At 33.8% G+C, this 25,157-nt stretch overlaps 1 protein-coding gene across 1 annotated transcript; it reads right to left on the bottom strand.

Moving 5' to 3' along the window:
* Positions 1-1,111: 1,111 nt before the first annotated feature.
* LOC146904119 (uncharacterized) lies at positions 1,112-23,991 on the bottom strand. The gene is made up of 7 exons (XM_085728233.1): positions 23,900-23,991; positions 23,491-23,616; positions 22,856-23,429; positions 22,560-22,798; positions 22,169-22,458; positions 1,830-1,991; positions 1,112-1,788 (listed from the first exon to the last, which is right to left on the bottom strand). Exons 1-7 carry the CDS (start codon positions 23,989-23,991, stop codon positions 1,112-1,114), a joined length of 2,160 nt encoding a protein of 719 aa, XP_085584359.1.
* Between the last annotated feature and the right edge of the window lie 1,166 nt (positions 23,992-25,157).

Genomic DNA, 25,157 nt, shown 5'->3' with positions numbered 1-25,157 from the left:
GAAGCCAGTTTAATCTTAATTGTTGCCAACAGATACTTGTATTAAGACGAGACAAGGAATGAATATCCATCGATATACCATGAAGTTCACCGAGTTCTTCCTCTGACAACTCCTCCTCCTCCCCTTTACTATCTAAGGACGCTTGTCTGTTCTTTAAAGAATCAATCTTCGCCGGTAAATTATGAGTATTGGCAACATGCCATTCTTTAAGAGCCGCCTTAATGAGTTTCAATTTTTCTTTAAGAACATAACCGCCCCACCCGGACACCTGAAAAGAGCCCCATTTTTCACGAACAAAATTAGTATAACCAGGCATATCTTGCCAACATTTCAACAGACGCACCGGTCGCGGACCCCAATTCTCTTCATCAACAGACAACACAATAGGACAATGATCAGATAATCCCCTTAATTGAGCAACTTGAAGGCAATTAGGCCACACCATGCACCATTCTTCAGAGAGCAAGAACCTGTCCAACCTACTCATCGAACGCCCATCCCCCTAATACCAAGTAAACTTCCTCCCACACAACGGTAAATCAATTAAAACACCCTCTTTAATAAAATCATTAAAAGGTGCACAGTCATCTACCACCTGAGAACCCCTAACTGAACGCCTTTCATTAACTGACCGCACTGAATTAAAATCCCCACACAAGCACACCTTTCTATTACCTAAAGATAGCAGCCTCGATGATAAGGAATTCCACAACACTTGTTTAGCACTCCGATCACAAGGTGCATACACATTAAATATATAGAAGTCTTCATTAGAGTTAATAAACTTGCCATGAATCATCAGAAAGTGCTCACCTCGAACAGTTAACCAGACCTCCACCTCCGACGTATCCCAAATCGTAACCATACCTCCAGACGCCCCCACAGACAGGCTAAAAGAAAAGTCATGATTCGTAGGTCCCCAGAACGATGTACATAAAAAATCATCTATAAACTGCAACTTTGTTTCTTGAATACACAACACCAAAGGCCTCTTTTCCCGCACCAACTCCTTAACTTCCTTACGCTTTTCCATTCCACCTAATCCCCGGACATTCCATTACACAATCCTCATCTCACACACCCTCACCCCAACACCCTCGGCCTCCTACCCCTACATCTCACCACCAACCGTATTGCCCCTCCCTCCCTCATCAAGTCTTCTTGACTCCCTCTTTCCATCCCCTTTCCTCGCAAGCGCTGCAAACATATTATGAGTTTCCCCTTGAAATTGTAACCCTAAAGCCTTCCCTATCCCCCACACATCCTCTGCCGCTTCCTTCTCTTTCCCATGAAGCACCACCCAATTGTTCCACTCTTTGTTTATAGAAGCAGAAGAAGAAACTTCATCAGAATTACCTTGAGAGCCATCGTCACTAATAGGCTGCTTTTTCTTGCTAGCTCTCTTTTTCAAAGTACGTAAAACAACATTTCTATCTTTGCTAGACAAACGTGCCACCTTTTTTAGAGTGTGAACCGTATGGCGCAATTCACCTCCAATTTTCCTACATTTCGTACCATCCACTCCTTCCTGCCTATTTTGCACTTTTCTTTTCCCCACTTTTATAAACTTCCTTTTAGCAGAAAAAATAATTCCAGCGCCGCCGTGATGATCCTTCAACCATTCTGTACTCCACGGCCCCGACATCACAGACTTACCCTCAAAAGGAGGTCCAGACACAGTTGAAGCATGTTGTTTCCCTACTAACTGTAACGCAGGTTTCTTGCCTTGACCGTCATCCCGTTTATCATCCTCCTCAGCTTGATTTACTAATTTCAAAACTTTGCTGTCTTGTAACATTTCCCATCAAGATTAGCCACATCCTCAACACCAGACACCATTGGCACCACTTCAGGCATCGCCGTACTCTGTGTTGTCGCAGCCTCCCCATTGTCCGGTGTAGCTTTCGACCCCACATCTGACATAGCCTCAGGAATAACATCAACAATATCAACACCTGCGCCCACGACATCCCTCGACTCAGTGTAACGCCCTCCTTTTATTTAATTATTTTTATTAAGTTAGAATCTATTTATGTGATTTATTTATATACATGAGGTGTTAGTATTTTATTATGTGGCATTATTCTATTAATTATTAGAATATGAGAATTATTGGTGATAAGTAGAATTGGAGGTTAGAATAGAAATAAGAATAAGTTATTGGGCCTAAATAGATTTAGGAAGAGCGATTAGTATTATAAATAAGGAAGATTAGGTTAGAAAGAGTTTTTACGTTAAAACCGCTTTTTGGAGAAAGAGGAGAAAGAGGAGAACTCAGAGAGAGAACCCTAGGAACGAAGAACGCTGCTTTTGATTTCAGAAAAACAATCTAAGGTAAGGGTGAGACTATCTTTCACTAATATTAGGTATGTGAATCATTAGATTGCATCTAACATGTTTTAGGATGAGTTTGTAAGGGGTAGTTTTATTCACCATAAGGGTTGTGTACTCATGTGGGGTAGTGAAGGGTTGTTAATTTTCGTTCTTCTCTTAATATTTTTCGATGATTCTTATACGTTTAATTTTTCGTTTCCGATGTGATGTCGATTTGGTAAAATATATACATGATAACCAGAAGCCATATCATAATTTTTAATGTTCATCTTTTAGAATTAAGAATCTGAGTGAAGTCGTTTTCGTGTTAGAATCTTTGAATTTTATATGTTTCTAAAACTAGAGCACGTGATGTGTTTGACCCGTCAAGATATGAATTTGATTTTGTTACAAAATAGTAACAACTAGATTGTCTTTGAATTAAAACAAACTGCCCACGTGAATTCCCTAATAGAAAACTAATGGAAGCTACCTATCAATATTGGTCTTAAGTAGAAGAGTATTGGTTTATTTTATGTGCACTCATGGATTTGTAAGTCTGAACGTGTTATCAACTTTGGTCATAGGCCATTTTAAATATAGAGGCTTAGAAACTTAAGTGGCTGATATGCATTAGTAGCCAAAACTGTGGTTTTAAGGATTAGTTGAAGTTATAGTCCTAAGGGATACATAATAAATACTGTGCAGTTCATGAACTTGGACTTTTAGTAAATAAGAAACAACAGGGAAAGGTTAGGACCGAGTGAGTACGGGTAAAATAGGTGCTTTATCTTTAAACGGAGATTAGAATTCTAGCTATTATTATAACGCATAAGTTGGATAGGAGACCAGACATAATAGGATTGTGACCTTAAAGAAATAACTTTCAATGTTAGTTAAAGTTAAGTAAGGATAAGTGTCGAAAATTGACATGTCTAAAGTAGTATGTTTTGCTTTAGACGGTGAATTGAATTAGTGAAAGACTAAATGATGAACAAGAATTAGTTATTTAAAGATGTGAGTTAAAGAAAATCGATAAGGTTAGGGATAGTAATAACAATGGGGCGTTGAAGATAGTATTTCCGAGAACCAAACTAAAACGCTAGTGAGAAATTGAAATCCCTTGGAAAGAGTCTTTTATTTTTTTAGGGAAGTAGGCCGATTGAATCTCTTTTTTGTTGTAGATCAATTTATCATTTGTTTGTTTGTGTCTGGAAGTGGCATCAGTGTTTTATATATATATATAGTAATACTTGAAAGAACATGAGCTATCACACATTAATTAATTAATTAATTATAAATGAATTAGTGGATGGATTTGAAATGAAGAAAAATAGTAACTTAGGTGGAAATAAAGAGAGAAAATATGAATCTGTGCTTTCTTCCTAAATTATAGTGTGAACTCTATTATATATATTTGTGTAATGTTTGTTTTAATGATAAATTAATTGACAAAGTATGATTTAAAGATGTGTTATATAAAGATGTGTTATTTGAAGATGTGTGCTTTAAAGATGTGTTATATAAAGATGTGTTACTATTTAAAGATCGTGTAGTTTTAAGATGAACTTGGAGTAGGAAAGAAAGGATGTCTAGATTATTAGAAGCTGTCCAGGAAGCCTAAGTTAAGAATGACTAAGATTATTAATGATGTGATATTGTTATATATGCACTATATGTGTTATTATGATGCTTATGTTGATGCGATGCTTAAGATGCTATTATGTTGTTATCATTTGATATTGTTAATTATGATGTTGATATGATGTGACTTTATAAGTGCTGCATATGTTGTTGTTGATCTTATTAAAGTTGTAAATGTCGGTCTAAGTTGTAAAGTTGTAAGATGTCGTCCAAATTATTGGGGTCATATAAGATGTTCATGATGTTCAAGTTGTTTAAGTTGTAGGAAGATTGAGTCCATTGCATACTCATTAAAGTTGGGGGCTTTAGGCCCGGCAGCCTTTGTGCTCATTAAAGTTGGGGGCTTTAGGCCCGGCAGCCTTTGTGCTCAAACTACGTTGGGGGCTTTAAGCCCGGCAGCTTTATGCTCACACGTTGAAGAGCCTAATTACGCTCATTTATGTTGTTGAATGGTACCACATGCATTTGCATATCAAGAAGTTTACGATGTTATAAGTTGTGAAGAGTTGCATTTGTCGAGTTGAGTTGCATAGTCGAGTTGAGTTGCATTGTCGAGTCAAGTGCTAAGTCGATTTATCAAGTGATGTTGCCGAACGAATATGAAATTGATTATGAATTTGAATATGAAGTTGTTTATGAATTTGATTATGAAGTTGGTTATGATAACGTTATGTGTATGATAATACTATGTTTAGATAATCCTATGATGTTACATGATTATTGTTAAGATATGTGATGATATTTAAGTTGTTAAATGTAATTTATGATTTATAAGCTTAATATTATTGTTTGAGAAATCTCACCCCTTCTGCTTGAAAATGTTGCTCTTCGTATGAGTAACTTGCAGGTGATCAAGATTAGTTGCGGTCGTGGGTGACTATCTCTCACTGTGTCCTTAGGTGCTCTGATACGTAACGGGATGGGATTTTAATACTATTTTCTGTTCCTTTACGTATTGCTTTTGAAGTTTAAGAATTATTATTGAACTAAGATTTATGAGACTTTTATGATGAGCCCTGCATGCCAAAGACTATTTTAGATGATGAATAATTCCGCTGCAAAATATTAATTAATTGTTGATTGAATTTTGAAGGATAAATATTAATTTATTCCATTTATGATTTTTAAGAAATGTGACATTCCGTTTTGTGATGAAAAACTCTGATAATTGTTATGAAATTTTTATGTTGGGAAAACGGGGTGTTACAATTGGTATCAGAGCAGGTCGGTCCGTCCGGCCAAGTAGATGAGTCGTTGTGTCGTGTCGTCATGTTTTTCTAGTTAGTAGTTATGTTTTATTGTGTGATCATGTTTAACTGACTAACTTTGATGTGGTTTTGTGTCTTGTTTGAAGGAGCAATAACTAAATTTATTTTCTCTTGTGCCTTGAATTTCGAGGACGAAATTCTTTTAAGTTGGGGAGAGTTGTAACGCCCTCCTTTTATTTAATTATTTTTATTAAGTTAGAATCTATTTATGTGATTTATTTATATACATGAGGTGTTAGTATTTTATTATGTGGCATTATTCTATTAATTATTAGAATATGAGAATTATTGGTGATAAGTAGAATTGGAGGTTAGAATAGAAATAAGAATAAGTTATTGGGCCTAAATAGATTTAGGAAGAGCGATTAGTATTATAAATAAGGAAGATTAGGTTAGAAAGAGTTTTTACGTTAAAACCGCTTTTTGGAGAAAGAGGAGAAAGAGGAGAACTCAGAGAGAGAACCCTAGGAACGAAGAACGCTGCTTTTGATTTCAGAAAAACAATCTAAGGTAAGGGTGAGACTATCTTTCACTAATATTAGGTATGTGAATCATTAGATTGCATCTAACATGTTTTAGGATGAGTTTGTAAGGGGTAGTTTTATTCACCATAAGGGTTGTGTACTCATGTGGGGTAGTGAAGGGTTGTTAATTTTCGTTCTTCTCTTAATATTTTTCGATGATTCTTATACGTTTAATTTTTCGTTTCCGATGTGATGTCGATTTGGTAAAATATATACATGATAACCAGAAGCCATATCATAATTTTTAATGTTCATCTTTTAGAATTAAGAATCTGAGTGAAGTCGTTTTCGTGTTAGAATCTTTGAATTTTATATGTTTCTAAAACTAGAGCACGTGATGTGTTTGACCCGTCAAGATATGAATTTGATTTTGTTACAAAATAGTAACAACTAGATTGTCTTTGAATTAAAACAAACTGCCCACGTGAATTCCCTAATAGAAAACTAATGGAAGCTACCTATCAATATTGGTCTTAAGTAGAAGAGTATTGGTTTATTTTATGTGCACTCATGGATTTGTAAGTCTGAACGTGTTATCAACTTTGGTCATAGGCCATTTTAAATATAGAGGCTTAGAAACTTAAGTGGCTGATATGCATTAGTAGCCAAAACTGTGGTTTTAAGGATTAGTTGAAGTTATAGTCCTAAGGGATACATAATAAATACTGTGCAGTTCATGAACTTGGACTTTTAGTAAATAAGAAACAACAGGGAAAGGTTAGGACCGAGTGAGTACGGGTAAAATAGGTGCTTTATCTTTAAACGGAGATTAGAATTCTAGCTATTATTATAACGCATAAGTTGGATAGGAGACCAGACATAATAGGATTGTGACCTTAAAGAAATAACTTTCAATGTTAGTTAAAGTTAAGTAAGGATAAGTGTCGAAAATTGACATGTCTAAAGTAGTATGTTTTGCTTTAGACGGTGAATTGAATTAGTGAAAGACTAAATGATGAACAAGAATTAGTTATTTAAAGATGTGAGTTAAAGAAAATCGATAAGGTTAGGGATAGTAATAACAATGGGGCGTTGAAGATAGTATTTCCGAGAACCAAACTAAAACGCTAGTGAGAAATTGAAATCCCTTGGAAAGAGTCTTTTATTTTTTTAGGGAAGTAGGCCGATTGAATCTCTTTTTTGTTGTAGATCAATTTATCATTTGTTTGTTTGTGTCTGGAAGTGGCATCAGTGTTTTATATATATATATAGTAATACTTGAAAGAACATGAGCTATCACACATTAATTAATTAATTAATTATAAATGAATTAGTGGATGGATTTGAAATGAAGAAAAATAGTAACTTAGGTGGAAATAAAGAGAGAAAATATGAATCTGTGCTTTCTTCCTAAATTATAGTGTGAACTCTATTATATATATTTGTGTAATGTTTGTTTTAATGATAAATTAATTGACAAAGTATGATTTAAAGATGTGTTATATAAAGATGTGTTATTTGAAGATGTGTGCTTTAAAGATGTGTTATATAAAGATGTGTTACTATTTAAAGATCGTGTAGTTTTAAGATGAACTTGGAGTAGGAAAGAAAGGATGTCTAGATTATTAGAAGCTGTCCAGGAAGCCTAAGTTAAGAATGACTAAGATTATTAATGATGTGATATTGTTATATATGCACTATATGTGTTATTATGATGCTTATGTTGATGCGATGCTTAAGATGCTATTATGTTGTTATCATTTGATATTGTTAATTATGATGTTGATATGATGTGACTTTATAAGTGCTGCATATGTTGTTGTTGATCTTATTAAAGTTGTAAATGTCGGTCTAAGTTGTAAAGTTGTAAGATGTCGTCCAAATTATTGGGGTCATATAAGATGTTCATGATGTTCAAGTTGTTTAAGTTGTAGGAAGATTGAGTCCATTGCATACTCATTAAAGTTGGGGGCTTTAGGCCCGGCAGCCTTTGTGCTCATTAAAGTTGGGGGCTTTAGGCCCGGCAGCCTTTGTGCTCAAACTACGTTGGGGGCTTTAAGCCCGGCAGCTTTATGCTCACACGTTGAAGAGCCTAATTACGCTCATTTATGTTGTTGAATGGTACCACATGCATTTGCATATCAAGAAGTTTACGATGTTATAAGTTGTGAAGAGTTGCATTTGTCGAGTTGAGTTGCATAGTCGAGTTGAGTTGCATTGTCGAGTCAAGTGCTAAGTCGATTTATCAAGTGATGTTGCCGAACGAATATGAAATTGATTATGAATTTGAATATGAAGTTGTTTATGAATTTGATTATGAAGTTGGTTATGATAACGTTATGTGTATGATAATACTATGTTTAGATAATCCTATGATGTTACATGATTATTGTTAAGATATGTGATGATATTTAAGTTGTTAAATGTAATTTATGATTTATAAGCTTAATATTATTGTTTGAGAAATCTCACCCCTTCTGCTTGAAAATGTTGCTCTTCGTATGAGTAACTTGCAGGTGATCAAGATTAGTTGCGGTCGTGGGTGACTATCTCTCACTGTGTCCTTAGGTGCTCTGATACGTAACGGGATGGGATTTTAATACTATTTTCTGTTCCTTTACGTATTGCTTTTGAAGTTTAAGAATTATTATTGAACTAAGATTTATGAGACTTTTATGATGAGCCCTGCATGCCAAAGACTATTTTAGATGATGAATAATTCCGCTGCAAAATATTAATTAATTGTTGATTGAATTTTGAAGGATAAATATTAATTTATTCCATTTATGATTTTTAAGAAATGTGACATTCCGTTTTGTGATGAAAAACTCTGATAATTGTTATGAAATTTTTATGTTGGGAAAACGGGGTGTTACAATTGGTATCAGAGCAGGTCGGTCCGTCCGGCCAAGTAGATGAGTCGTTGTGTCGTGTCGTCATGTTTTTCTAGTTAGTAGTTATGTTTTATTGTGTGATCATGTTTAACTGACTAACTTTGATGTGGTTTTGTGTCTTGTTTGAAGGAGCAATAACTAAATTTATTTTCTCTTGTGCCTTGAATTTCGAGGACGAAATTCTTTTAAGTTGGGGAGAGTTGTAACGCCCTCCTTTTATTTAATTATTTTTATTAAGTTAGAATCTATTTATGTGATTTATTTATATACATGAGGTGTTAGTATTTTATTATGTGGCATTATTCTATTAATTATTAGAATATGAGAATTATTGGTGATAAGTAGAATTGGAGGTTAGAATAGAAATAAGAATAAGTTATTGGGCCTAAATAGATTTAGGAAGAGCGATTAGTATTATAAATAAGGAAGATTAGGTTAGAAAGAGTTTTTACGTTAAAACCGCTTTTTGGAGAAAGAGGAGAAAGAGGAGAACTCAGAGAGAGAACCCTAGGAACGAAGAACGCTGCTTTTGATTTCAGAAAAACAATCTAAGGTAAGGGTGAGACTATCTTTCACTAATATTAGGTATGTGAATCATTAGATTGCATCTAACATGTTTTAGGATGAGTTTGTAAGGGGTAGTTTTATTCACCATAAGGGTTGTGTACTCATGTGGGGTAGTGAAGGGTTGTTAATTTTCGTTCTTCTCTTAATATTTTTCGATGATTCTTATACGTTTAATTTTTCGTTTCCGATGTGATGTCGATTTGGTAAAATATATACATGATAACCAGAAGCCATATCATAATTTTTAATGTTCATCTTTTAGAATTAAGAATCTGAGTGAAGTCGTTTTCGTGTTAGAATCTTTGAATTTTATATGTTTCTAAAACTAGAGCACGTGATGTGTTTGACCCGTCAAGATATGAATTTGATTTTGTTACAAAATAGTAACAACTAGATTGTCTTTGAATTAAAACAAACTGCCCACGTGAATTCCCTAATAGAAAACTAATGGAAGCTACCTATCAATATTGGTCTTAAGTAGAAGAGTATTGGTTTATTTTATGTGCACTCATGGATTTGTAAGTCTGAACGTGTTATCAACTTTGGTCATAGGCCATTTTAAATATAGAGGCTTAGAAACTTAAGTGGCTGATATGCATTAGTAGCCAAAACTGTGGTTTTAAGGATTAGTTGAAGTTATAGTCCTAAGGGATACATAATAAATACTGTGCAGTTCATGAACTTGGACTTTTAGTAAATAAGAAACAACAGGGAAAGGTTAGGACCGAGTGAGTACGGGTAAAATAGGTGCTTTATCTTTAAACGGAGATTAGAATTCTAGCTATTATTATAACGCATAAGTTGGATAGGAGACCAGACATAATAGGATTGTGACCTTAAAGAAATAACTTTCAATGTTAGTTAAAGTTAAGTAAGGATAAGTGTCGAAAATTGACATGTCTAAAGTAGTATGTTTTGCTTTAGACGGTGAATTGAATTAGTGAAAGACTAAATGATGAACAAGAATTAGTTATTTAAAGATGTGAGTTAAAGAAAATCGATAAGGTTAGGGATAGTAATAACAATGGGGCGTTGAAGATAGTATTTCCGAGAACCAAACTAAAACGCTAGTGAGAAATTGAAATCCCTTGGAAAGAGTCTTTTATTTTTTTAGGGAAGTAGGCCGATTGAATCTCTTTTTTGTTGTAGATCAATTTATCATTTGTTTGTTTGTGTCTGGAAGTGGCATCAGTGTTTTATATATATATATAGTAATACTTGAAAGAACATGAGCTATCACACATTAATTAATTAATTAATTATAAATGAATTAGTGGATGGATTTGAAATGAAGAAAAATAGTAACTTAGGTGGAAATAAAGAGAGAAAATATGAATCTGTGCTTTCTTCCTAAATTATAGTGTGAACTCTATTATATATATTTGTGTAATGTTTGTTTTAATGATAAATTAATTGACAAAGTATGATTTAAAGATGTGTTATATAAAGATGTGTTATTTGAAGATGTGTGCTTTAAAGATGTGTTATATAAAGATGTGTTACTATTTAAAGATCGTGTAGTTTTAAGATGAACTTGGAGTAGGAAAGAAAGGATGTCTAGATTATTAGAAGCTGTCCAGGAAGCCTAAGTTAAGAATGACTAAGATTATTAATGATGTGATATTGTTATATATGCACTATATGTGTTATTATGATGCTTATGTTGATGCGATGCTTAAGATGCTATTATGTTGTTATCATTTGATATTGTTAATTATGATGTTGATATGATGTGACTTTATAAGTGCTGCATATGTTGTTGTTGATCTTATTAAAGTTGTAAATGTCGGTCTAAGTTGTAAAGTTGTAAGATGTCGTCCAAATTATTGGGGTCATATAAGATGTTCATGATGTTCAAGTTGTTTAAGTTGTAGGAAGATTGAGTCCATTGCATACTCATTAAAGTTGGGGGCTTTAGGCCCGGCAGCCTTTGTGCTCATTAAAGTTGGGGGCTTTAGGCCCGGCAGCCTTTGTGCTCAAACTACGTTAGGGGCTTTAAGCCCGGCAGCTTTATGCTCACACGTTGAAGAGCCTAATTACGCTCATTTATGTTGTTGAATGGTACCACATGCATTTGCATATCAAGAAGTTTACGATGTTATAAGTTGTGAAGAGTTGCATTTGTCGAGTTGAGTTGCATAGTCGAGTTGAGTTGCATTGTCGAGTCAAGTGCTAAGTCGATTTATCAAGTGATGTTGCCGAACGAATATGAAATTGATTATGAATTTGAATATGAAGTTGTTTATGAATTTGATTATGAAGTTGGTTATGATAACGTTATGTGTATGATAATACTATGTTTAGATAATCCTATGATGTTACATGATTATTGTTAAGATATGTGATGATATTTAAGTTGTTAAATGTAATTTATGATTTATAAGCTTAATATTATTGTTTGAGAAATCTCACCCCTTCTGCTTGAAAATGTTGCTCTTCGTATGAGTAACTTGCAGGTGATCAAGATTAGTTGCGGTCGTGGGTGACTATCTCTCACTGTGTCCTTAGGTGCTCTGATACGTAACGGGATGGGATTTTAATACTATTTTCTGTTCCTTTACGTATTGCTTTTGAAGTTTAAGAATTATTATTGAACTAAGATTTATGAGACTTTTATGATGAGCCCTGCATGCCAAAGACTATTTTAGATGATGAATAATTCCGCTGCAAAATATTAATTAATTGTTGATTGAATTTTGAAGGATAAATATTAATTTATTCCATTTATGATTTTTAAGAAATGTGACATTCCGTTTTGTGATGAAAAACTCTGATAATTGTTATGAAATTTTTATGTTGGGAAAACGGGGTGTTACAATTGGTATCAGAGCAGGTCGGTCCGTCCGGCCAAGTAGATGAGTCGTTGTGTCGTGTCGTCATGTTTTTCTAGTTAGTAGTTATGTTTTATTGTGTGATCATGTTTAACTGACTAACTTTGATGTGGTTTTGTGTCTTGTTTGAAGGAGCAATAACTAAATTTATTTTCTCTTGTGCCTTGAATTTCGAGGACGAAATTCTTTTAAGTTGGGGAGAGTTGTAACGCCCTCCTTTTATTTAATTATTTTTATTAAGTTAGAATCTATTTATGTGATTTATTTATATACATGAGGTGTTAGTATTTTATTATGTGGCATTATTCTATTAATTATTAGAATATGAGAATTATTGGTGATAAGTAGAATTGGAGGTTAGAATAGAAATAAGAATAAGTTATTGGGCCTAAATAGATTTAGGAAGAGCGATTAGTATTATAAATAAGGAAGATTAGGTTAGAAAGAGTTTTTACGTTAAAACCGCTTTTTGGAGAAAGAGGAGAAAGAGGAGAACTCAGAGAGAGAACCCTAGGAACGAAGAACGCTGCTTTTGATTTCAGAAAAACAATCTAAGGTAAGGGTGAGACTATCTTTCACTAATATTAGGTATGTGAATCATTAGATTGCATCTAACATGTTTTAGGATGAGTTTGTAAGGGGTAGTTTTATTCACCATAAGGGTTGTGTACTCATGTGGGGTAGTGAAGGGTTGTTAATTTTCGTTCTTCTCTTAATATTTTTCGATGATTCTTATACGTTTAATTTTTCGTTTCCGATGTGATGTCGATTTGGTAAAATATATACATGATAACCAGAAGCCATATCATAATTTTTAATGTTCATCTTTTAGAATTAAGAATCTGAGTGAAGTCGTTTTCGTGTTAGAATCTTTGAATTTTATATGTTTCTAAAACTAGAGCACGTGATGTGTTTGACCCGTCAAGATATGAATTTGATTTTGTTACAAAATAGTAACAACTAGATTGTCTTTGAATTAAAACAAACTGCCCACGTGAATTCCCTAATAGAAAACTAATGGAAGCTACCTATCAATATTGGTCTTAAGTAGAAGAGTATTGGTTTATTTTATGTGCACTCATGGATTTGTAAGTCTGAACGTGTTATCAACTTTGGTCATAGGCCATTTTAAATATAGAGGCTTAGAAACTTAAGTGGCTGATATGCATTAGTAGCCAAAACTGTGGTTTTAAGGATTAGTTGAAGTTATAGTCCTAAGGGATACATAATAAATACTGTGCAGTTCATGAACTTGGACTTTTAGTAAATAAGAAACAACAGGGAAAGGTTAGGACCGAGTGAGTACGGGTAAAATAGGTGCTTTATCTTTAAACGGAGATTAGAATTCTAGCTATTATTATAACGCATAAGTTGGATAGGAGACCAGACATAATAGGATTGTGACCTTAAAGAAATAACTTTCAATGTTAGTTAAAGTTAAGTAAGGATAAGTGTCGAAAATTGACATGTCTAAAGTAGTATGTTTTGCTTTAGACGGTGAATTGAATTAGTGAAAGACTAAATGATGAACAAGAATTAGTTATTTAAAGATGTGAGTTAAAGAAAATCGATAAGGTTAGGGATAGTAATAACAATGGGGCGTTGAAGATAGTATTTCCGAGAACCAAACTAAAACGCTAGTGAGAAATTGAAATCCCTTGGAAAGAGTCTTTTATTTTTTTAGGGAAGTAGGCCGATTGAATCTCTTTTTTGTTGTAGATCAATTTATCATTTGTTTGTTTGTGTCTGGAAGTGGCATCAGTGTTTTATATATATATATAGTAATACTTGAAAGAACATGAGCTATCACACATTAATTAATTAATTAATTATAAATGAATTAGTGGATGGATTTGAAATGAAGAAAAATAGTAACTTAGGTGGAAATAAAGAGAGAAAATATGAATCTGTGCTTTCTTCCTAAATTATAGTGTGAACTCTATTATATATATTTGTGTAATGTTTGTTTTAATGATAAATTAATTGACAAAGTATGATTTAAAGATGTGTTATATAAAGATGTGTTATTTGAAGATGTGTGCTTTAAAGATGTGTTATATAAAGATGTGTTACTATTTAAAGATCGTGTAGTTTTAAGATGAACTTGGAGTAGGAAAGAAAGGATGTCTAGATTATTAGAAGCTGTCCAGGAAGCCTAAGTTAAGAATGACTAAGATTATTAATGATGTGATATTGTTATATATGCACTATATGTGTTATTATGATGCTTATGTTGATGCGATGCTTAAGATGCTATTATGTTGTTATCATTTGATATTGTTAATTATGATGTTGATATGATGTGACTTTATAAGTGCTGCATATGTTGTTGTTGATCTTATTAAAGTTGTAAATGTCGGTCTAAGTTGTAAAGTTGTAAGATGTCGTCCAAATTATTGGGGTCATATAAGATGTTCATGATGTTCAAGTTGTTTAAGTTGTAGGAAGATTGAGTCCATTGCATACTCATTAAAGTTGGGGGCTTTAGGCCCGGCAGCCTTTGTGCTCATTAAAGTTGGGGGCTTTAGGCCCGGCAGCCTTTGTGCTCAAACTACGTTGGGGGCTTTAAGCCCGGCAGCTTTATGCTCACACGTTGAAGAGCCTAATTACGCTCATTTATGTTGTTGAATGGTACCACATGCATTTGCATATCAAGAAGTTTACGATGTTATAAGTTGTGAAGAGTTGCATTTGTCGAGTTGAGTTGCATAGTCGAGTTGAGTTGCATTGTCGAGTCAAGTGCTAAGTCGATTTATCAAGTGATGTTGCCGAACGAATATGAAATTGATTATGAATTTGAATATGAAGTTGTTTATGAATTTGATTATGAAGTTGGTTATGATAACGTTATGTGTATGATAATACTATGTTTAGATAATCCTATGATGTTACATGATTATTGTTAAGATATGTGATGATATTTAAGTTGTTAAATGTAATTTATGATTTATAAGCTTAATATTATTGTTTGAGAAATCTCACCCCTTCTGCTTGAAAATGTTGCTCTTCGTATGAGTAACTTGCAGGTGATCAAGATTAGTTGCGGTCGTGGGTGACTATCTCTCACTGTGTCCTTAGGTGCTCTGATACGTAACGGGATGGGATTTTAATACTATTTTCTGTTCCTTTACGTATTGCTTTTGAAGTTTAAGAATTATTATTGAACTAAGATTTATGAGACTTTTATGATGAGCCCTGCATGCCAAAGACTATTTTAGATGATGAATAATTCCGCTGCAAAATATTAATTAATTGTTGATTGAATTTTGAAGGATAAATATTAATTTATTCCATTTATGATTTTTAAGAAATGTGACATTCCGTTTTGTGATGAAAAACTCTGATAATTGTTATGAAATTTTTATGTTGGGAAAACGGGGTGTTACAATTGGTATCAGAGCAGGTCGGTCCGTCCGGCCAAGTAGATGAGTCGTTGTGTCGTGTCGTCATGTTTTTCTAGTTAGTAGTTATGTTTTATTGTGTGATCATGTTTAACTGACTAACTTTGATGTGGTTTTGTGTCTTGTTTGAAGGAGCAATAACTAAATTTATTTTCTCTTGTGCCTTGAATTTCGAGGACGAAATTCTTTTAAGTTGGGGAGAGTTGTAACGCCCTCCTTTTATTTAATTATTTTTATTAAGTTAGAATCTATTTATGTGATTTATTTATATACATGAGGTGTTAGTATTTTATTATGTGGCATTATTCTATTAATTATTAGAATATGAGAATTATTGGTGATAAGTAGAATTGGAGGTTAGAATAGAAATAAGAATAAGTTATTGGGCCTAAATAGATTTAGGAAGAGCGATTAGTATTATAAATAAGGAAGATTAGGTTAGAAAGAGTTTTTACGTTAAAACCGCTTTTTGGAGAAAGAGGAGAAAGAGGAGAACTCAGAGAGAGAACCCTAGGAACGAAGAACGCTGCTTTTGATTTCAGAAAAACAATCTAAGGTAAGGGTGAGACTATCTTTCACTAATATTAGGTATGTGAATCATTAGATTGCATCTAACATGTTTTAGGATGAGTTTGTAAGGGGTAGTTTTATTCACCATAAGGGTTGTGTACTCATGTGGGGTAGTGAAGGGTTGTTAATTTTCGTTCTTCTCTTAATATTTTTCGATGATTCTTATACGTTTAATTTTTCGTTTCCGATGTGATGTCGATTTGGTAAAATATATACATGATAACCAGAAGCCATATCATAATTTTTAATGTTCATCTTTTAGAATTAAGAATCTGAGTGAAGTCGTTTTCGTGTTAGAATCTTTGAATTTTATATGTTTCTAAAACTAGAGCACGTGATGTGTTTGACCCGTCAAGATATGAATTTGATTTTGTTACAAAATAGTAACAACTAGATTGTCTTTGAATTAAAACAAACTGCCCACGTGAATTCCCTAATAGAAAACTAATGGAAGCTACCTATCAATATTGGTCTTAAGTAGAAGAGTATTGGTTTATTTTATGTGCACTCATGGATTTGTAAGTCTGAACGTGTTATCAACTTTGGTCATAGGCCATTTTAAATATAGAGGCTTAGAAACTTAAGTGGCTGATATGCATTAGTAGCCAAAACTGTGGTTTTAAGGATTAGTTGAAGTTATAGTCCTAAGGGATACATAATAAATACTGTGCAGTTCATGAACTTGGACTTTTAGTAAATAAGAAACAACAGGGAAAGGTTAGGACCGAGTGAGTACGGGTAAAATAGGTGCTTTATCTTTAAACGGAGATTAGAATTCTAGCTATTATTATAACGCATAAGTTGGATAGGAGACCAGACATAATAGGATTGTGACCTTAAAGAAATAACTTTCAATGTTAGTTAAAGTTAAGTAAGGATAAGTGTCGAAAATTGACATGTCTAAAGTAGTATGTTTTGCTTTAGACGGTGAATTGAATTAGTGAAAGACTAAATGATGAACAAGAATTAGTTATTTAAAGATGTGAGTTAAAGAAAATCGATAAGGTTAGGGATAGTAATAACAATGGGGCGTTGAAGATAGTATTTCCGAGAACCAAACTAAAACGCTAGTGAGAAATTGAAATCCCTTGGAAAGAGTCTTTTATTTTTTTAGGGAAGTAGGCCGATTGAATCTCTTTTTTGTTGTAGATCAATTTATCATTTGTTTGTTTGTGTCTGGAAGTGGCATCAGTGTTTTATATATATATATAGTAATACTTGAAAGAACATGAGCTATCACACATTAATTAATTAATTAATTATAAATGAATTAGTGGATGGATTTGAAATGAAGAAAAATAGTAACTTAGGTGGAAATAAAGAGAGAAAATATGAATCTGTGCTTTCTTCCTAAATTATAGTGTGAACTCTATTATATATATTTGTGTAATGTTTGTTTTAATGATAAATTAATTGACAAAGTATGATTTAAAGATGTGTTATATAAAGATGTGTTATTTGAAGATGTGTGCTTTAAAGATGTGTTATATAAAGATGTGTTACTATTTAAAGATCGTGTAGTTTTAAGATGAACTTGGAGTAGGAAAGAAAGGATGTCTAGATTATTAGAAGCTGTCCAGGAAGCCTAAGTTAAGAATGACTAAGATTATTAATGATGTGATATTGTTATATATGCACTATATGTGTTATTATGATGCTTATGTTGATGCGATGCTTAAGATGCTATTATGTTGTTATCATTTGATATTGTTAATTATGATGTTGATATGATGTGACTTTATAAGTGCTGCATATGTTGTTGTTGATCTTATTAAAGTTGTAAATGTCGGTCTAAGTTGTAAAGTTGTAAGATGTCGTCCAAATTATTGGGGTCATATAAGATGTTCATGATGTTCAAGTTGTTTAAGTTGTAGGAAGATTGAGTCCATTGCATACTCATTAAAGTTGGGGGCTTTAGGCCCGGCAGCCTTTGTGCTCATTAAAGTTGGGGGCTTTAGGCCCGGCAGCCTTTGTGCTCAAACTACGTTGGGGGCTTTAAGCCCGGCAGCTTTATGCTCACACGTTGAAGAGCCTAATTACGCTCATTTATGTTGTTGAATGGTACCACATGCATTTGCATATCAAGAAGTTTACGATGTTATAAGTTGTGAAGAGTTGCATTTGTCGAGTTGAGTTGCATAGTCGAGTTGAGTTGCATTGTCGAGTCAAGTGCTAAGTCGATTTATCAAGTGATGTTGCCGAACGAATATGAAATTGATTATGAATTTGAATATGAAGTTGTTTATGAATTTGATTATGAAGTTGGTTATGATAACGTTATGTGTATGATAATACTATGTTTAGATAATCCTATGATGTTACATGATTATTGTTAAGATATGTGATGATATTTAAGTTGTTAAATGTAATTTATGATTTATAAGCTTAATATTATTGTTTGAGAAATCTCACCCCTTCTGCTTGAAAATGTTGCTCTTCGTATGAGTAACTTGCAGGTGATCAAGATTAGTTGCGGTCGTGGGTGACTATCTCTCACTGTGTCCTTAGGTGCTCTGATACGTAACGGGATGGGATTTTAATACTATTTTCTGTTCCTTTACGTATTGCTTTTGAAGTTTAAGAATTATTATTGAACTAAGATTTATGAGACTTTTATGATGAGCCCTGCATGCCAAAGACTATTTTAGATGATGAATAATTCCGCTGCAAAATATTAATTAATTGTTGATTGAATTTTGAAGGATAAATATTAATTTATTCCATTTATGATTTTTAAGAAATGTGACATTCCGTTTTGTGATGAAAAACTCTGATAATTGTTATGAAATTTTTATGTTGGGAAAACGGGGTGTTACAATTGGTATCAGAGCAGGTCGGTCCGTCCGGCCAAGTAGATGAGTCGTTGTGTCGTGTCGTCATGTTTTTCTAGTTAGTAGTTATGTTTTATTGTGTGATCATGTTTAACTGACTAACTTTGATGTGGTTTTGTGTCTTGTTTGAAGGAGCAATAACTAAATTTATTTTCTCTTGTGCCTTGAATTTCGAGGACGAAATTCTTTTAAGTTGGGGAGAGTTGTAACGCCCTCCTTTTATTTAATTATTTTTATTAAGTTAGAATCTATTTATGTGATTTATTTATATACATGAGGTGTTAGTATTTTATTATGTGGCATTATTCTATTAATTATTAGAATATGAGAATTATTGGTGATAAGTAGAATTGGAGGTTAGAATAGAAATAAGAATAAGTTATTGGGCCTAAATAGATTTAGGAAGAGCGATTAGTATTATAAATAAGGAAGATTAGGTTAGAAAGAGTTTTTACGTTAAAACCGCTTTTTGGAGAAAGAGGAGAAAGAGGAGAACTCAGAGAGAGAACCCTAGGAACGAAGAACGCTGCTTTTGATTTCAGAAAAACAATCTAAGGTAAGGGTGAGACTATCTTTCACTAATATTAGGTATGTGAATCATTAGATTGCATCTAACATGTTTTAGGATGAGTTTGTAAGGGGTAGTTTTATTCACCATAAGGGTTGTGTACTCATGTGGGGTAGTGAAGGGTTGTTAATTTTCGTTCTTCTCTTAATATTTTTCGATGATTCTTATACGTTTAATTTTTCGTTTCCGATGTGATGTCGATTTGGTAAAATATATACATGATAACCAGAAGCCATATCATAATTTTTAATGTTCATCTTTTAGAATTAAGAATCTGAGTGAAGTCGTTTTCGTGTTAGAATCTTTGAATTTTATATGTTTCTAAAACTAGAGCACGTGATGTGTTTGACCCGTCAAGATATGAATTTGATTTTGTTACAAAATAGTAACAACTAGATTGTCTTTGAATTAAAACAAACTGCCCACGTGAATTCCCTAATAGAAAACTAATGGAAGCTACCTATCAATATTGTCTTAAGTAGAAGAGTATTGTTTATTTTATGTGCACTCATGGATTTTGTAAGTCTGAACGTGTTATCAACTTTGGTCATAGGCCATTTTAAATATAGAGGCTTAGAAACTTAAGTGGCTGATATGCATTAGTAGCCAAAACTGTGGTTTTAAGGATTAGTTGAAGTTATAGTCCTAAGGGATACATAATAAATACTGTGCAGTTCATGAACTTGGACTTTTAGTAAATAAGAAACAACAGGGAAAGGTTAGGACCGAGTGAGTACGGGTAAAATAGGTGCTTTATCTTTAAACGGAGATTAGAATTCTAGCTATTATTATAACGCATAAGTTGGATAGGAGACCAGACATAATAGGATTGTGACCTTAAAGAAATAACTTTCAATGTTAGTTAAAGTTAAGTAAGGATAAGTGTCGAAAATTGACATGTCTAAAGTAGTATGTTTTGCTTTAGACGGTGAATTGAATTAGTGAAAGACTAAATGATGAACAAGAATTAGTTATTTAAAGATGTGAGTTAAAGAAAATCGATAAGGTTAGGGATAGTAATAACAATGGGGCGTTGAAGATAGTATTTCCGAGAACCAAACTAAAACGCTAGTGAGAAATTGAAATCCCTTGGAAAGAGTCTTTTATTTTTTTAGGGAAGTAGGCCGATTGAATCTCTTTTTTGTTGTAGATCAATTTATCATTTGTTTGTTTGTGTCTGGAAGTGGCATCAGTGTTTTATATATATATATAGTAATACTTGAAAGAACATGAGCTATCACACATTAATTAATTAATTAATTATAAATGAATTAGTGGATGGATTTGAAATGAAGAAAAATAGTAACTTAGGTGGAAATAAAGAGAGAAAATATGAATCTGTGCTTTCTTCCTAAATTATAGTGTGAACTCTATTATATATATTTGTGTAATGTTTGTTTTAATGATAAATTAATTGACAAAGTATGATTTAAAGATGTGTTATATAAAGATGTGTTATTTGAAGATGTGTGCTTTAAAGATGTGTTATATAAAGATGTGTTACTATTTAAAGATCGTGTAGTTTTAAGATGAACTTGGAGTAGGAAAGAAAGGATGTCTAGATTATTAGAAGCTGTCCAGGAAGCCTAAGTTAAGAATGACTAAGATTATTAATGATGTGATATTGTTATATATGCACTATATGTGTTATTATGATGCTTATGTTGATGCGATGCTTAAGATGCTATTATGTTGTTATCATTTGATATTGTTAATTATGATGTTGATATGATGTGACTTTATAAGTGCTGCATATGTTGTTGTTGATCTTATTAAAGTTGTAAATGTCGGTCTAAGTTGTAAAGTTGTAAGATGTCGTCCAAATTATTGGGGTCATATAAGATGTTCATGATGTTCAAGTTGTTTAAGTTGTAGGAAGATTGAGTCCATTGCATACTCATTAAAGTTGGGGGCTTTAGGCCCGGCAGCCTTTGTGCTCATTAAAGTTGGGGGCTTTAGGCCCGGCAGCCTTTGTGCTCAAACTACGTTGGGGGCTTTAAGCCCGGCAGCTTTATGCTCACACGTTGAAGAGCCTAATTACGCTCATTTATGTTGTTGAATGGTACCACATGCATTTGCATATCAAGAAGTTTACGATGTTATAAGTTGTGAAGAGTTGCATTTGTCGAGTTGAGTTGCATAGTCGAGTTGAGTTGCATTGTCGAGTCAAGTGCTAAGTCGATTTATCAAGTGATGTTGCCGAACGAATATGAAATTGATTATGAATTTGAATATGAAGTTGTTTATGAATTTGATTATGAAGTTGGTTATGATAACGTTATGTGTATGATAATACTATGTTTAGATAATCCTATGATGTTACATGATTATTGTTAAGATATGTGATGATATTTAAGTTGTTAAATGTAATTTATGATTTATAAGCTTAATATTATTGTTTGAGAAATCTCACCCCTTCTGCTTGAAAATGTTGCTCTTCGTATGAGTAACTTGCAGGTGATCAAGATTAGTTGCGGTCGTGGGTGACTATCTCTCACTGTGTCCTTAGGTGCTCTGATACGTAACGGGATGGGATTTTAATACTATTTTCTGTTCCTTTACGTATTGCTTTTGAAGTTTAAGAATTATTATTGAACTAAGATTTATGAGACTTTTATGATGAGCCCTGCATGCCAAAGACTATTTTAGATGATGAATAATTCCGCTGCAAAATATTAATTAATTGTTGATTGAATTTTGAAGGATAAATATTAATTTATTCCATTTATGATTTTTAAGAAATGTGACATTCCGTTTTGTGATGAAAAACTCTGATAATTGTTATGAAATTTTTATGTTGGAAAAACGGGGTGTTACACTCAGCAACAGTATTCAAATCCTCAACCTCTAACTCCTTCACAATTTTGTCAACAACAGTATCAATATTTTTACAGGTTTCCGGGTCACGAAAAACCTCCTCGTTATCTGACTGGGATTTCTGCTCATCCTCATCTTCATAAAGGCATGCATCCTCCCCAATGTTCACGCCCCATTCCTCAACAATTTTAATGTCTACCATCTGTCCATCTATCAATAGTTGGTTGACTCGTGAAATAATCTCTAAAGATGGCGTTGAAATCAGAACTCGAGCAAAATCAAATCTTCCTCTATCCAAAGACATATCATCAGTACGCAAATAAGTTCCACAACCCATCACACATAATTTAAAAAAAAATCCCCACTCCAAGCGTGAATAGGAATTCCATACAGTCTCACCCAACCGCCTCTACGAAATGGTACCGCTTCCTTATCCCAACGAACCACATTTGTAAAAAGGTGAGCAAAAAAATCTTTCGCTTCCCCAAGCATGACCATAATATCCTTATCCGACCTACTTCGCAAGAAAACTCTATCCACTCCCATAGGAATAATGTCAAGGTCCACGAAACCAGCATCTTCAACCCGATTTTGAACCACCGTGATCGCCTCCCCATTCACCACATTAGCCTAAACACCTGAACGTGCCCATTTTAAATCATTTCCATTTGACCTATACATCCGTACCATCTTATTTGTAGCCGGTTGATGCTTCTCCACAACAAGTAGCTCATCCTCCCTCGATTCCCTAACCACCTTCCCCACCTTACCATCATCGACACCTACCCCCCTTCGGTCTCCAACCTTCCCTTTACCATCACGTATCGTAACAACCACGTCCCCCACCGTCACCACTTTTACACAGCCCTCCTCCACAACACCGTTTACCACCTCCATGCACCCTTTCCCATTCCAAGTCCTTTTGTCTACAACCTTCGCAAAATTAACTCCATCACCACCCCTCCTCGTTCCATCTCCATCTGTCCTAATCTCTCCTCCCGTATCATGTTTCTTATAATTCACGACACCTCCCACTTCCTCATCCTCCTTTGCACTAGACCCCTCAACCTCCACACTACGGTCAAAGCGAGCTACCTTCGCCCTTACACGGTAACTACCAAAGCAGACAACATTCACAGCGTTTAACAATTTACCAACATCTCGTACTTTAGAGAAACGTACAAACCCATACATTTCCCCATTCACATTCCTTCTACTTGGTACTACTACCTCCTCAAGAATTCCACAAAACCTCAAAACCCTTGCACAAATAGAAATTAGATAATTGCGGTGGAAAATTTGTAAAGTAAAATGTTACGAACCGTTTATACTGTGATATAGCCTGTTGTTCCTTCTTCCCTTCTGCCTGTTTACTGCTCGCGCTTTCCTTTCCAGCAGCTCCAATATCGCGCGCAGACTCCCTTCCATCATCAGCATAATTGCGCTTCCTTTTGAGGTCAACAGAAACTTCAGATCACCGATAAGCATAACCCTTGTGTGGTGGTCGCTCATAGTTCTGCACCGCCGCTTCTCTATACGTACCTGACCAATTATTGTTTTGCCAAACCATTGAATCCCTAACCTTAGATTGTCTGTTAACGTTGTCGTTCCTTCCTTCAAGCTGTCCGAACCCCTGTTGCCTATCCCAATCGCTGCATTCTTGTCCCTGTGCTTTCCCTCGTCGCCGTCTCACGACAAACCAATCATCCCCATCCCCCCAATTTGTGGCACCCTGCTTGGATCCCTTCCCCCTGGTGAACCTCCCCTCCGACGAAAAGGGCTGCCGGCGTGGTGGTGCACCTCTCCAATAATTGTAAATACATTCTTTCAAAAACAAAAAATAATTGTAAATACATGATGCTACATCAATAATCGAAAGACACTAACTAAATATCGGGCTATCTTTACTAATTTTGTCAACTTGTTTTTCTTTTTATATATAATTTATCTTATCATCCCTTAAAAGATAGCTTTATGTTATGGTCATCTGTTAGAAAAAATATTATGGTCATTTTACTTTTAATATATATATTTTTTGTTTTGTTTTCAGTTTCTGATGTTTTATTCAAAAACATTAGTCAAAATTTTCACCTTTGGCTTTAACGTCCAGACAGGGAATCTTGGTGTTTAGTTGGTGAGATGTGCTAAGTGTTCTTCGCTAGGTCTAAAATTATTAGGCAAGTGTTGTCACATATATATTTTTTAGCTTTGCGTCATATTCATCAATGTGCACTTGCTTATTCTTTAAAAATAAAAAATGGGCACTTGCTTATCAAAAGAGGCCTATCCATTCATAATTAAAAAGGTAGACTTTTTTTATTTAGCAAAGGTAGAATCACTGTAATTCATTCATAATTAAAAAGTATAAAGTAGAGGGTACATCATAAAAGATATGTAGCTATACTATGACAAATCTTATTTACTTGTTTCCAAACAAACGTTGCTACAAAATCGGGATTGATTAGCAGTAAATTCTTACATTTTTTTTTTGGATAACGGCAAATATTATTGAAACCGAAACTCTTAACAAGACGCAAAGAGGCGGAGAAAAAGAATACAAGGATGCCGCATATAGGCGAAACATCTAAAAAACTCCACAAAGCAACAACAGTCTAGCCTATGACAGCAAAAGCTATGATGCTGAAATCCAATTCCAGGCATCAGAATTGAAACACAAGGTCTTCAAATTCATTGAGAGTTAAATTATAAATTAGATGATAAAAGTTATTTGTATTTTATATCTATTGTGTTATACATCTTATACATTACTATTTTTTATTTTTATAAATCAAAGTATCACACGCAACTATGTCGACAAGGTCTCTAAAGTCTTAAAGCGCAACAACAAAATTACTTTTTATTAGATTTTAAATTCTGAAGTGGGGGTGTCAAAATCGAGTTAACCCATAAGAAAAATTGCAAACTGAATTAACCCAAAGTAAAACTGTAAAAATTCATATTTAGTTTGGATGTATTTGGATTACGTTTT

Source organism: Medicago sativa, chromosome 7 (assembly GCF_051527215.1).
Source record: "Medicago sativa cultivar Bolivia chromosome 7, Bolivia_mono, whole genome shotgun sequence".
NCBI classification, from domain to species: domain Eukaryota; kingdom Viridiplantae; phylum Streptophyta; class Magnoliopsida; order Fabales; family Fabaceae; genus Medicago; species Medicago sativa.
The sequence above is the reverse complement of the archived record's forward strand: the minus strand, read 5'-3'. Positions and strand labels throughout refer to the sequence as shown.

What these genes read in the sequence shown, in the direction of transcription:
- LOC146904119 (XM_085728233.1), bottom strand. Translation starts at nt 23,991, where the DNA reads ATGTATTTACAATTATTGGAGAGGTGCACCACCACGCCGGCAGCCCTT. An exon ending in GCTATATCACAGTATAAACG is followed by an intron (nt 23,430 to 23,490) that starts GTTCGTAACATT and finishes TATTTGTGCAAG; the next exon opens with GGTTTTGAGGTTTTGTGGAA. An exon ending in AGTGGTGCCAATGGTGTCTG is followed by an intron (nt 1,789 to 1,829) that starts GTGTTGAGGATG and finishes AAATGTTACAAG; the next exon opens with ACAGCAAAGTTTTGAAATTA.